This window comes from Pipistrellus kuhlii, unplaced genomic scaffold (genome assembly GCF_014108245.1).
Source record: "Pipistrellus kuhlii isolate mPipKuh1 unplaced genomic scaffold, mPipKuh1.p scaffold_m20_p_10, whole genome shotgun sequence".
NCBI classification, from domain to species: domain Eukaryota; kingdom Metazoa; phylum Chordata; class Mammalia; order Chiroptera; family Vespertilionidae; genus Pipistrellus; species Pipistrellus kuhlii.
Window position 1 is genome coordinate 55,812,036 of NW_023425405.1, and position 12,627 is coordinate 55,824,662.

Sequence of the window (12,627 nt, forward strand, 5' to 3'; positions counted from 1 at the left end):
GCCGGTTCATCCTTGAAGCTCCCAGGTGGCTGCGGGATTCCCAGGTGCGTGCGGCAATGTCTAATGAATAAAAGGTGCTATAACCTTCTGCTGTGACTTCAGTCGTTTGTTTCCAAAAATCATTGTTACAGTGGAGTCTGTGGGAGCCCCTGGACACACAGCAGGCACTCAACGGATGCTTGTGGCTGCACGTTGCTGATGTTTGTTCCCTTCCTTCAAATTTAAAAAAAAATATATATATTTTATTGATTTTGTACAGAGAGGAAGGGAGATAGAGTTAGAAACATCGATGAGAGAGTCATCGATCAGCTGCCTCTTGCACACCCCCTACTGGGGATATGCCCGCAACCAAGGTACATGCCCTTGACCGGAATCGAACCAGGGACCCTTTAGTCCCCAAGCTGATGCTTTATCCATTGAGCCAAACCGGTCTTGGCCCTTCCTTCAAATTTTTAAGTGAGTGAGCGCTCTGTCCCTTGACGACCAGGTATTCCTGCTGAAATATTCGCATTTGGAAGGATGAGCCCACAAGCTGAAGAGAAAGCCCGTCTCCTCTGGGTGTGATCTGTGACTGGCCAGTCCCCCTGAGGGAGGTCACAGTGTGAACAGGCCCTGCGGCCTCACCCCATTCCCAAGCGCCTGGCTGAGGAGTGGGGTCTGACTAGGTTCCAATGAAGTGGGCAGTTGAGAAAAGGCAGCCTCAGTTCTGAGCAGCGTACCCAGCCGTGTGCAGGTTGAAGGATGATTTTATTTTGGTGCCCAAGTGACAGAACTGTCTCTCTGAGCTGTTCAACTCTGTTTTGTTTTAAAAGTAAACCACAGTGTCACAGATTTGTGTAATCACACATGGGGTTTATCCCCAGGTCAAAAATCCACAGCTCCCTGACTCCCCTTCCCTCCCCCCAATCGGTATCCCCGGATTTATGCAGAGTAAGGGGGAGAGCCCCCATTCATAGCAGATTGAGCCAGGGCATCCAGCACTTGCCAACTCGCTTAAATCGCTGGCTTATCCAAGACTCAGGGAACTTTTTTGGGCCTGTAACCCAGCGGGCATGTATTTCAATATGAAAGAGACCACAAAAACTCAGACAACAGGGAAAAGGGCCCCACTAGACCAGGTTAGCTCGGCTGTCCGCCCTGAGTGAGCCAGTCCTTTGCCCACGGGATTCTGTGGTTTGTTTCCTGGTAAATACCCAGGTGAACTGCTCCTTGCAATGCTTCGAAGCCAGGAGGCTAAGCAGTCCTTCACTCCCTTGGGAGAGAAAAAACAGGCATTTCTATGCAGTCTTCAACCCCCATCTTATGTCACATCTTCACAGATTTCTGTTCTCAGAGAGGTGTCAGCTCCTCCCGCAGGATTTCCGAAGGCCCGAGTGGCATTAGATTTCCGCAGGTCCACAAACACTGCATCCCAAATAGTGGTTGTGTGTGGCCAAGGGGTTCAGGCCACCCTTTGAGAGCTTGGCCCAGAACAAGGTCTCCTTTCACTTGACCCTCCTTTGCTAGTACAAGGCGGTTTGGCTGGGCCCAGCACCCCACGGGGCAAGAGCTCAGGCCAAGAATAGTATTCATTCTTCCCGTGAAGCTTTGGAAGGCTCCTAAAGAACGCAGGAAATTGCTGGTCCGTCTGCTGAAAACAGCTGACACTCCACTTTGAACATCCTGTGGTTTGACCCCAAATCATGGGAACCAGATTCACTTGAAAGGCAGCAATGTTTTCATTGCAGACACTCATATAAGACACCTCAGCTTTAATTACAAACAATGGCGTATTTTGTAATTCCCAGTAGAGGCTGGTGTATGAATTCATGAATTCATGCACCAGAAGGGTCCCTTGGCCTGGCTTACAGGATTGGGCCAAAACCCGGCTCTGACATCCCCTGATGGGTCCTGGATCGTGAGAGGGTGCAGGCCAGGCCAAGGGACCCCACTGGTGCACGATCGGGGCTGTGGAGGGTATGGGAGTTGGCCAGCTGAGGAGGGACCATGGGAGGGTTCCAGGACATGTCCGACCCATCTAGCTCAGTCCCCAGCAGAAAGCTAACCTACTGGTCAGAGCATCTGCCCCCCACCCCCCCCTCTCCCCGGTCAGTGTTAGTGTTGGCCCAGGCACCAAAGGGTCGCAGGTTCCATTCCTGGTCAAGGGCATGTACCTGGACTGCAGATTTGACCTTGGGCCCCAGTCAGGGCATGTGTGGAAGATAACCAATTGATGTTTTTCTCTCTCTCTTCCCCACTCGCTCTCTAAACAAAATAAAACACACACACACACACACACACACAGTAACTGGAGTCCAGACACCTCTGCACGTGCAGTCAGAAGTAATCTGCATCCCAAACAGCAAGGGCATGTGGCCGTTTTACAGCTGAAGAAATGAATGTTGTGAAGGGAAGTCAGAGGCCCAGTTCCCACAGAGCTGGGGTTGGAACCTGGACGACAGGTGGTCATTAGCATGTGACAGAGGCACCGGGTCCCTGAGTCACCACACCTGGTTCAAACAGCAGCTCCACCAGTCACCACCTGTCTCCTGGAGAAGTCACTGCACGTGCTCCACGCTGAGAAAGGAGACATTGGCATCTGGTTCTAGTGAGGACTAAGTGAAGGAATGCACATAAACTAGCTTAATGTCTGGAACAGTGAGCATTCAAGATGGACAATTACTATTACCACCCAAGGAGCAGGGAAAACAACCTGAATGAAAAACACTGACTTTTAATGACATTGCCAAGCTTTTTATCAGAGACGATTTCAAGTTACCTGAGTGGCAGGGAGGACTCACAGCAGTGTACACAGGACAGCCTTGGAGACTTAACAACTGGCTATTTACAAATCCACATCAATGGCTTCCAGAGTGGGATGTGCTAACTCGCTGAGCCTTGAGGGAGTGCCAACTTCTTCCACTCTGTACGCTCTTGCTGCCTTACCTGCCACCTTCCCCTTTCCTATTCTTTCTCACCTACTATCCCTGCCCGAGCTCCACATTCTTAGGTCCGTTTCTCCAAGAGGATTTTAAAGGCATGAAAGATACGAGGAGTCAGAATGTGAAGGTCTGATGAGCTAACAGTTCCAAAGGCAGAAGCCTGTGTCTCCTAGCTCCCAAGATCACACACTGAACTACACATAGATAAGGCAGACATCTAATTCACTGTCAGCTTCCCCTGCTGCCTGCGAACTTGATAATGCAACAATCAGACCTCATCCCACTGGGTGGCAGTAAAACCTCACCATGTGCTGCCCTAACTGCACCAGGACTGTGTTTACATGGTCAACCCGATAATGAGCAAGACAGTGGTTCATTGGCTGCTTCAACTAGGTAATGCTTCTGCCCGAGGGGAGTAGCACTGCTGTTTGCTACCTTCCCCCATGCTTACCTGAACGTTACAGTATCGCGAAACATACAGCAGTCTGAGTCCACAGGCCTCTGGCAAAAATAGCCCTTCATACGCATGGAGAGCCTGAGGTCAATCAAAAGGGCCAGGAAAGCTGCATCACTCCTCTACCAGATTGAAGGAATACCTTAGGCATGACATGATGGAGACCGCGAACGTTTTCAGAGTGCTAGAATAGAGTGCCTTATTACTGTACAGAATTTCACAACGGTAACCACCAGAACCTGTTTCTAACCAGCAGTACTTAAATAAAAAGAAATGCAAGGCATATACATTCCAAGTGAAACAAACATACAAGAGAAAAGACGTGCTGCAATCATGGAGCTGACAAATTCAAGTAGAAAAGTTTCTTCCCAAAATTATTCTAATCTTGTACATCAACTGTAGAACAGTTAAGACCCACACTCTATTACATCACAACATTGTTTATTATGTGAATTTTTTACAATACAAACAAAAAAAATACAGAAATGCAATATATGAATACAGCTAAATGCAGAATGGTGACTTTTTTTCTTTTCAAGAGGCCATGATTTCCATTTCTAGTAAAATAAAGAGGCTGCTCATGGGTGGAAAGAAGTTGGTCGTTAGCTCCACAATTTTGCCTAGAAATGATCTATAAATGCATTTCCCCTTGCTACTTACCATAAAATGTAAAAAGGGAATTAAAGGAAAGTTTCCTTGTTGGTTCCTACCATATGAAAGATGCTATATTCTATTTTAGCAGGGCCAATATATGGAAAATACCTAAATTAAATGTTGTTACAAAAATGAAGAAGTAATGAGACTCTGGCTAAAGAGGGCACTAAATGAGAATAATATATATTTAAAGAACCCAAAACAAATAAACAAACAAACAAAAAAAGGCTGTTGTAAAAAAGCTCTAGGTGCATTGTAAGCATATAGGTTTTTTTTTTCCATGTGTATTTTTAAACAATGGAAGTGTCAAAAATAGGGTCAACTGTGTTAGACTAAATTACATTATTGTATATGCTGCATTGGATGGAACCTTTGTATTATAATTATTATAGAGAAGCATAGTTTGCATCATATTATGGCAATTTATCCTCAGTGAAAACCTTTCAGAGTCCTTTTATTTTGGAATATCCTGTAAACAGTCAAACCACCAGAACATGATTGTACAATAGTAAAATGCTTTCTTGCATTAAATTGAAGACATCCGTTTAAAAAAAGAAAATGTAGGAAAGGTACTTAGAGCTGTTAGTTTCTAAGTACACAACAATACCCTAGACAATTCAAGGCATCTTAATCTCCATCAAGAACAAAAAATAATAATAATTTTTGTCATGCTGTTAAATCCATCATTAAGGATAAAACTGGTGCAAATTGGTCAAACGGATCCAACAAACACTGATGTCCAAGCTGGCATATTGGCAACTTATACGTAACTGGTGGTCAATAGAGGGTTTAAAAGATCTTCCCTTTCTTCTTGTTCTTTTCCAAGGTTCTAAATGATTAAAGAAAATAATCAAAATGGTTGACTACGTTATAAACATTATAAACAACAAACGGTAGCAATTAACTAACCCAACTACAACTGTGTTGGGTTTTCAAAGACTACTTTTTCATTTGAAAAATTAAAGTAAACAATAAGGACAATGCTAGTCCATAATATTTTCTTAGGCAATCAAGTATTTGACAAAAAATACAGTAAATATATGACAAAACCTGAATTTCAATATATGAGAACAACTCGTAAATAAAATAGTGCAAATTTTTAAAAAATCAACTGATATCTAATAGGGTATCCTTTTCTTCTATTGCCATTTGTATTCAGAAATGCATCTGTTTTCACAAATGTATTTTCCTCCTCCTTGGAAAAAAAGTTAATCGAACAAATGTCTAATCTTAAAAACATTTAGCAGTGAGGGTAAATTGTAGAATCCTTACAACAATTCAACTTACTCGGTTTTAAATGGAACTAATGGGGGTGGGGTGGAGGGTGAAGCCAAGGTACAAATATTACTGAGTTTTTAAATAAAGACTGCGAAGCTTGTTAACTGCAGTAGGAATTGAGATACCCAAATTTTATCTTAAGAATTTTACCTAAATAATTCAACACAATTAAATCATACCTCTAACTACATAAAAGATCTTTACAGCAGTATTTTCTGTGTTTACTAAAAATTGAACACAACCATTAGCCCAATAATTGGAGGGAGAAGGTAAGAAACTGATTATACTGAGTCAACTGGGCAGAATGTTATGAACCTACTAATTTAGTTATGGAGATTATTAAATCATCCAAAATGTTTGTAGTGAAAAAACTGCCATTATGTTAGATTACATTCATCTATATAAAAATATTAAAATAATTGTGCCTAGGGGTGGTGTCTTTTAAAATGCTATCCTAATTTTTTCAATAAATAAAATAATTCTTTAAAACATTACTAGACATTTTTTGGCAATGTTACCTTGAAGAGTTCTGTTGTTCTAAAATACGTTGCTGGGCTTCCCAGTTGGCTTTGTCATCTTCAAACTGACGGCGTTTTTCCTCTAATTCTTTGTGCTGTGCTTCCAAATTCTTTTTCATTTGCTCATGGCGCCGTTGGAGCTAAATCACAGCACGACATATCAAATAAGACTGGTTAAGAACTCAGGCGCTAAAGTTCGTTTCATCCATCCTAACGTTAAGAGTGTGAGCACTGAGGTCTTGTGCTATAAATTTCAGAGCACCATCTGGAAAGCACTATGATTTCTCTTCCTATAGGACTTGTGACCTCCCCCTCCAAAGAGGCCCCAGAGAATAATCCTGAGAAATGGGGAAAAGTGCAACAAGCTTATGGTTGTAAAGACCTTTCTAACAGCAGACATACCTATCTCATTTTTCATGGCTCACAAACATGTAGAAAGCTCAGCAGGGAAGACGTCACTGCTCCCTCCCACTATAGAAATAAGCAAATAGTCTACAGTTTAAGTCCCATGCCATAGCCATTATCCAGAAAGTGGCAGAAAATCAGGATTTGAACTTGTCTCCTAATTCAAGGTTCAGAAAGCTGACACAAGTGAGAAGAAAGCAGGGAGAGATGGCTTATAGTATTAGGGGAAATTGGGCCCAGATCTCTTTACAGGTAGGCCCTTTAATGCTAAGAAAGGTTTTACCCTTCAAAATACTAAGTTAAATTTCTCAAAACTTATAGTTATTTTTCTTATTCTAAATATATGGGATGGCTTATAATTTCATTTTTCATAACTTACTCATTATAACTAATAATTCATTTTAACTATTCTATTACGTCTTTCTGCCAAATATACTATGTCCACTTACATAATAAAGTATATTTTATAGAAACATAGTGCTTGTTTTTATTTCTCTGTTTTATTACATTAGAGTATTATATTCAATTTAGGAAAATATTTTTAAAAAGTTCTATTATCTTTGAACTTTATGGAACAGTATTATTCTGAAAAGGAATATTGTGTCGTAAGAAGTGGAACTATTAGGTTGATTACCTCAGCTTCAGAGTCCTTCAGTTTCTGAACTTTTTCTTTGACCTTCATCTCAAACACCTGTTCCATCTCCATCTCCATCTTCTTCATCTTAGCTACATGCTCCCTTCTTTCTTCTTCCATTTGTGCCAGAGGGCTCCTGTTATGAACATGAATAATCATTACATATCCAGAAATAAAAAGTTAACACAAAACTCTGAGTGATGAAAACAAATGAGATACTGTATGGCATTACTAAAATCTCTGCTTTCTGTTTCTTGAGAATGTTTCAAAATAAATTTTCAATTATTCTGACACCATGTAAATAATATTGAACACAGATCAGAAGTTCCATATATAAATGCGTTAAAAATTCTTTATGAATTTTAATATTTATAATCTAATACTTCCACAAAATTTCTTATCTAAACTTAAATCTCTAGTAATTATTATGAAAATAGCTCTAAAAAACAAAGGCAACTGTTAGTAGGATGTTTCTCTAAACCTAGTGCATATCTAACTTAAAGATAACCTATTAAAGTAGGGGTGTCGAACTCAATCAGAGAAGGGGCCAAAATCTAAAATCCAGCCTAAATCGCGGGCCGAATGGTTTACTGAACAGTCATAAACTGTCATTGTGATGGAAACGCAGCGGAGTGCAGTGATGACAGCGCAGTGCGGGCCACATTGCAAGGCCTGGCGGGACGGATTTGGCCCGCGGGCCTTGTGTTTGACACATGTGTATTAAAGTGTAGAAGGAAAATGGAAAGGAAACATTTCAAAATATATTCGCAGAATGGAAAACCAAAAGAAAATTATTTCATTTTGTACTTTCTTTAAACAAGATTTTAATATGAAAAAAGAAACTGAATTAATAAAGTTAATATATGTAGAATATTCTTATTTCTACAAATCTCCAAGTATTACAATCTCTAAGACAACTACTGACATCACAATTATACTGTTAACATAATTCAAACTTATTTTGGTAACTGAAATGATATGCTGGAAATGAGCAGCAGTCAATACTACAACACTTGCTGAAACCGGTGTGGCTCAGTGGATAGAGCGTCGGCCGGGGTTCGATTCCAGTCAAGGGCATGTACCTTGGTTGTGGGCACATCCCCAGTAGGGGGTGTGCATGAGGCAGCCGATGGATAATTCTCTCTCATTGATGTTTCTAATTCTCTCTCTTCCTCTCTGTAAAAAATCAATAAAAATATTAAAAAAAAAAATACTACAACACTTTTCATTTAGAAATGCAGAGCATTTTTAGTCCACTTCGGTAACTTCAATGCTCTTGAAAATTTATTTCACCTAACCCAAATATTTCATTGATTTTTCAAGACTGATAGCAATAGTGATAAAAACAGACAAACACACACACACAGAATCCAAAGCAAATAATTACAATTATTTTAATATGTCAGAAAATAGACACAAGCATAAAAAACAGTTCAGTATTCCACTGACATTCAAATCCACAGGCTCAAATCTCTGCACAATTTTGTCCAAAATCTCATGTTGAAAAAAACACCACAAATGAGTTTAATTAAAGACTAGGATGCTTATAGACCCAAGAGGATGCCAAAGTTTCAGTAACCTACTACAGCCCCAGCAGGAGAGAAAAGTGAGCTCTGTGGCTTTGAGGAGCTCGGAGCACTATTCAAAACACTGGGACAGCTAAAGAGGCAGGCTCTTCTCTGCCTCTGTTGCTGAAACATGTTGATTTGACCTCCACAAAAACAGGCTTTGACCATGGAATTTTACATTTTAAATCAATGAGTTTTACTTCAAGAAAGTGATTTTAAAATTAAATTATGGCTGAAAAAGAAATCAGGCCTTCAATATCACCCATAACTTCAAGGGTAGTTACTCATCCTGACCTCACACTATGAACATGCTGACTTCTCTCTTTAGGAGGCTGTCTATTTCTGACCCTTAGAACACTCTTCTCTATCCAGAAGCAAGAGAGAGATAGAAAATATTGAAAAAGAGCACATGACATAATATTGGCGACTGCTTTCTCTTAGCAAAACAGGAAGGACAAAAATGTGATATACTGCCGTGATTAAGATGACCTGTTTTTGCAGTTAGTGTAAATTAGAAAAAAATGTTATTTGACTAAAGGAGATTTCTTTACCAAAAGAAAACTTACAAATTTGCAGTATAGTTTAACAACTAAGCAATGAAAGGAAAGTCCTGAAAATGAAAGTATAAGCAAAACATTAACTTACAATAAGATCCTGCATTCAGAAAATGAGGTCAACAAATAATAAAATTTTAAGTGTAAATGCCATTATTTCATTAAAAGCTGATGAGGTCCTTTTTAATTATATATTTCTCATCTTTATGGTATCAGATCTCTTGAGCATAGAGCAAATGAATAACCCCCAAATGACATGGTAGTCTTAGCCAGTTCAGTGGATAGAGCACTGGCTCATGGACTGAAGAGTCTTGGATTCGATTCCAGGCAAGGGCACATATCTGGGTTGTAGGCTTAATTCCCACCCCCCTCAGTAGTATCTCTCTCTGTCTCTCCCCCTCTCTTCTACTCTTTCTAAAATCAATGGAAAAATATCCTCAGGTGAGGAGTAACAACAACAAACTTACATGCCAAATGTGTGTGCCTTCTAAAGTCTTTTAGAGACTAGAAAAGAATCTAATAACTATTTTTAAAATGACAGTCTTAATAACTGAATATATATGTTTAAGCAACTTAGGTTATCCAACAATATTGCTGTGATTTGAAAACAAATATTCAAAACTATAAATATATTTAAAAAATTAAAATTTAGATAAAATTATAATTTTAAAGTTAAATATATATTTTTACTTATAATAACCTATCTGTAAAATGCTCTTTTAATTTTATTCCTGGGAGGAAAAAGGCAATTCATATAAATTTAAAGAATTCATAGCATAATCTGCATGTGAAAAGACTACTAGTTTACATGAGTAAACATTGTTATCTAGATTCTTATTTAACTCTGGGAAAAAATATAACACTTTTATAGCAGAGAAACATGCTATAATGTTTTGAAATTTGCTTTTAAAGTAAAAATTTAAATATTAAAAATCCCTACATACTAGACCTGCTGTCTTTGGAAAAACAAATAGCCACTTACATGCCTTCATATGTGTCATATCTAAAAGAACAAAAATACAAAAACTTAGTAAATGTAAAGTGAACCACACCAGAAAGCAGCAATTAAAGGCAAATTTATAGATTTATAGTTAAATAAAGTATGTGCCCTAAAATAAAAGCTTATGGGAACATTTGTAATGTAATTTTATTTCTTTTCCAAAATTCTGTTAGTACTTATTATTCCAACTTATAGATATAAATATGCTGTGCAATCACCTTCTTATAGCCTGCTCAAATTTCTAAACCTATTTAAATATGCATACTTTCAAAAGAAAGTTGTAATATTTCACATTTGAGATATTTTAAATTCTGACCTTGCAAAAATATAACTCCTGACCAAGAAAATTGATCTTCCAGTATTATATTAACAAAATGGTCACATAAATTTAAAAATGGAATTTTTTACATCTCTCACTCATCAAAATGATCTTTCAAATCTCTTTAATTTTTAAAAAAATTGCCATCCTGCTTCTGGTCATCTTTATTAAAGTGGTATTTAGAAGCAATACAAAATTATGCTTAATATGTAGAAAACATGGGAAAAAGATTACTTGTCATAACTGTTTTTTCAAATAAAATCTTTATTAGATGGCTAGAAAATACTTAAATTAATTACCTGCCTACTTCTTCTTATTTAATTTTTAAATTTTTTTTATTGATTATGATATCACATAATTGTCCTCATCCCCCCATTCCCATCCCAAACCCCTCCCCACATATGCCCCCACCCCCTTGTTGTCCATGGCCACTGGCTAGGCCCATATGCATGCACACAAGTCCTTTGGTTGATCTCTTCCCCTTACCCCCATCCTTCCCTACTTTCCCTCTGAGGTTTGAAAGTCTGATCGCTGCTTCTCTTTCTCTGGGTCTGCCCTTGCTCATCAGTTACCTGCCTACTTCTTAATGGGAAACTCTTTTTCACACTCAGATTCATTAAAAATTACAAACTTAAACTTGTCAGAGAAATTTAAAACAACTCAACCAAAGAAATGAAAAGACTTGAAGATTTGTTTTTTTAAAGAAAGGCTATGACATAACTTGAATATCAAAATAAATCCCCAAAGATATAACTTGGCTTTTTCTAGAGTTCTCTTTAAGTGTTTCTAACTCCTAAAAACCATCAAATGATTTATACTTTCACATGTCCAATAAGAGAGTCACAGCAGGATGCAGCCAATTGATGTTTTGCTTTCACATACATATTTCCCTCTCTCTCTAAAAATCAATAAAAAAATCTTAAGAAAACACTGTATAAGTTTAAGGTGTAAACATGATGTCTAAATCTTGTTTTAAGTCTGACCAAAATATAAATGGTCTAGCAGGCAGAGGCGGTGAGGGGTGACCAGGCAGGCAGGTGAACAATTAGGAACCAGCGGTCCAGGATTGAGAGAGGGATGTCCGGCTGCCTGTTTAGGATGGAGCCTAAATTGGCAGTTGGACATCCCCCAAGAGGTCCTGAATTGGAGAGGGTGCAGGCTGGGCGGAGGGGACCCCCCAGCCAGGTGCATGAATTTCGTGCAACGGGCTTCTAGTAAAATTTTAAGTGGATTTATCAATGTTTTTCTTTAAACTGTTATAAAACCTTTAAGCTAGTGAAATGCATTTAAAAGAAATTAGGAGCCCAGGAGACATGGCTTAGTGGTTGAATGTCAACCTATGAACTAGGAGGTCACGGTTCAATTACATGTCAGGCACATGCTCAGGTTGTGGCTCGATCCCTACTGTGGGGAATGCAGGAGGCAGCTGATCAATGATTCTCTATCACTGATATATATATATATATATATATATATGTATATGACATATATATATGTCTCCTCTGAAATCAATAAAAATGTATTAAAAAATTAAACGAATTACTAGTAAGACTGGATCACTTCATAAGTTACATAATTGTCAAAACTATTATGATGTACATACACCTGAAACTAATATAAAATAATGTTGAATGTCAACTGTAATTGAAAAATTCAATGAAACAAAAATAATTGAGTGGCCTTTTAAAGGATATATTAAAATAAAATAAAATGGATAGGATTTTATTAACATTTACTAACAATACTTATTGATAATCCTTATATTTTTTGCGATAAAGTTGAAAAAAATTTTGCTAAAACAAATAAGTCTTGCCTTTTATTTGCCTTATGTGCTGAATCTTACCACAAATATTTTAAGTATTTAAAAATTTTATCTTAAATATTTAAAAATTAAAATATTAACCAAATCAATTTTTCCTAGAAGTCAATGTTTTGCTAAGTATGAATTACTAATCACCTATATCAGAACCACTCAAGGTGCTTATTAAAAATATAAATTTTCAGGCCCATCCTCCATCTAATGAATCAGAATCACTCACTAAATGATTGAAACCAGAAATTTACCTTTTTAAAAATCACTCACAAGATCCTTGAAACCAGAAAAGCTAGAAATTGATCATCAAAGTTTCTCAAAGAAGTATGCTAATAGCATAAGAAGAAATTCTAAGTTAAGTAAAAAATTAGGGACCATGATCCAAGAATCATTAAGAAAATACGTAAGAAAATAAACACAGGGTTTAAAAGAGAACTGCTTTCTGTGCTTTCTCTGGAATGTAAAGGCCATGTGGAGACATAAGTAAAAGAGAAAAAGGAACATTTTCT

At 37.9% G+C, this 12,627-nt stretch overlaps 1 protein-coding gene across 8 annotated transcripts in view; it reads right to left on the reverse strand.

Moving 5' to 3' along the window:
• Nucleotides 1-3,799: 3,799 nt before the first annotated feature.
• Nucleotides 3,800-12,627, reverse strand: part of SEPTIN7 (septin 7) — a 58,518-nt gene continuing 49,690 nt past the window's right edge. For 6 of the 8 annotated variants that reach the window (XM_036429871.2, XM_036429872.2, XM_036429870.2 and 3 more), the window contains 4 exons: nt 9,969-9,989; nt 6,865-7,000; nt 5,826-5,965; nt 3,800-4,858 (listed from right to left, as the gene is read on the reverse strand). In XM_036429871.2, the coding sequence (XP_036285764.1) occupies nt 4,819-4,858; nt 5,826-5,965; nt 6,865-7,000; nt 9,969-9,989 (337 nt within the window). In that variant the 3' untranslated portion in view covers nt 3,800-4,818. The remainder of the gene's footprint in view (nt 4,859-5,825; nt 5,966-6,864; nt 7,001-9,968; nt 9,990-12,627) is intronic. The other 2 variants (XM_036429875.2, XM_036429874.2) reach the window with 1 other exon arrangement.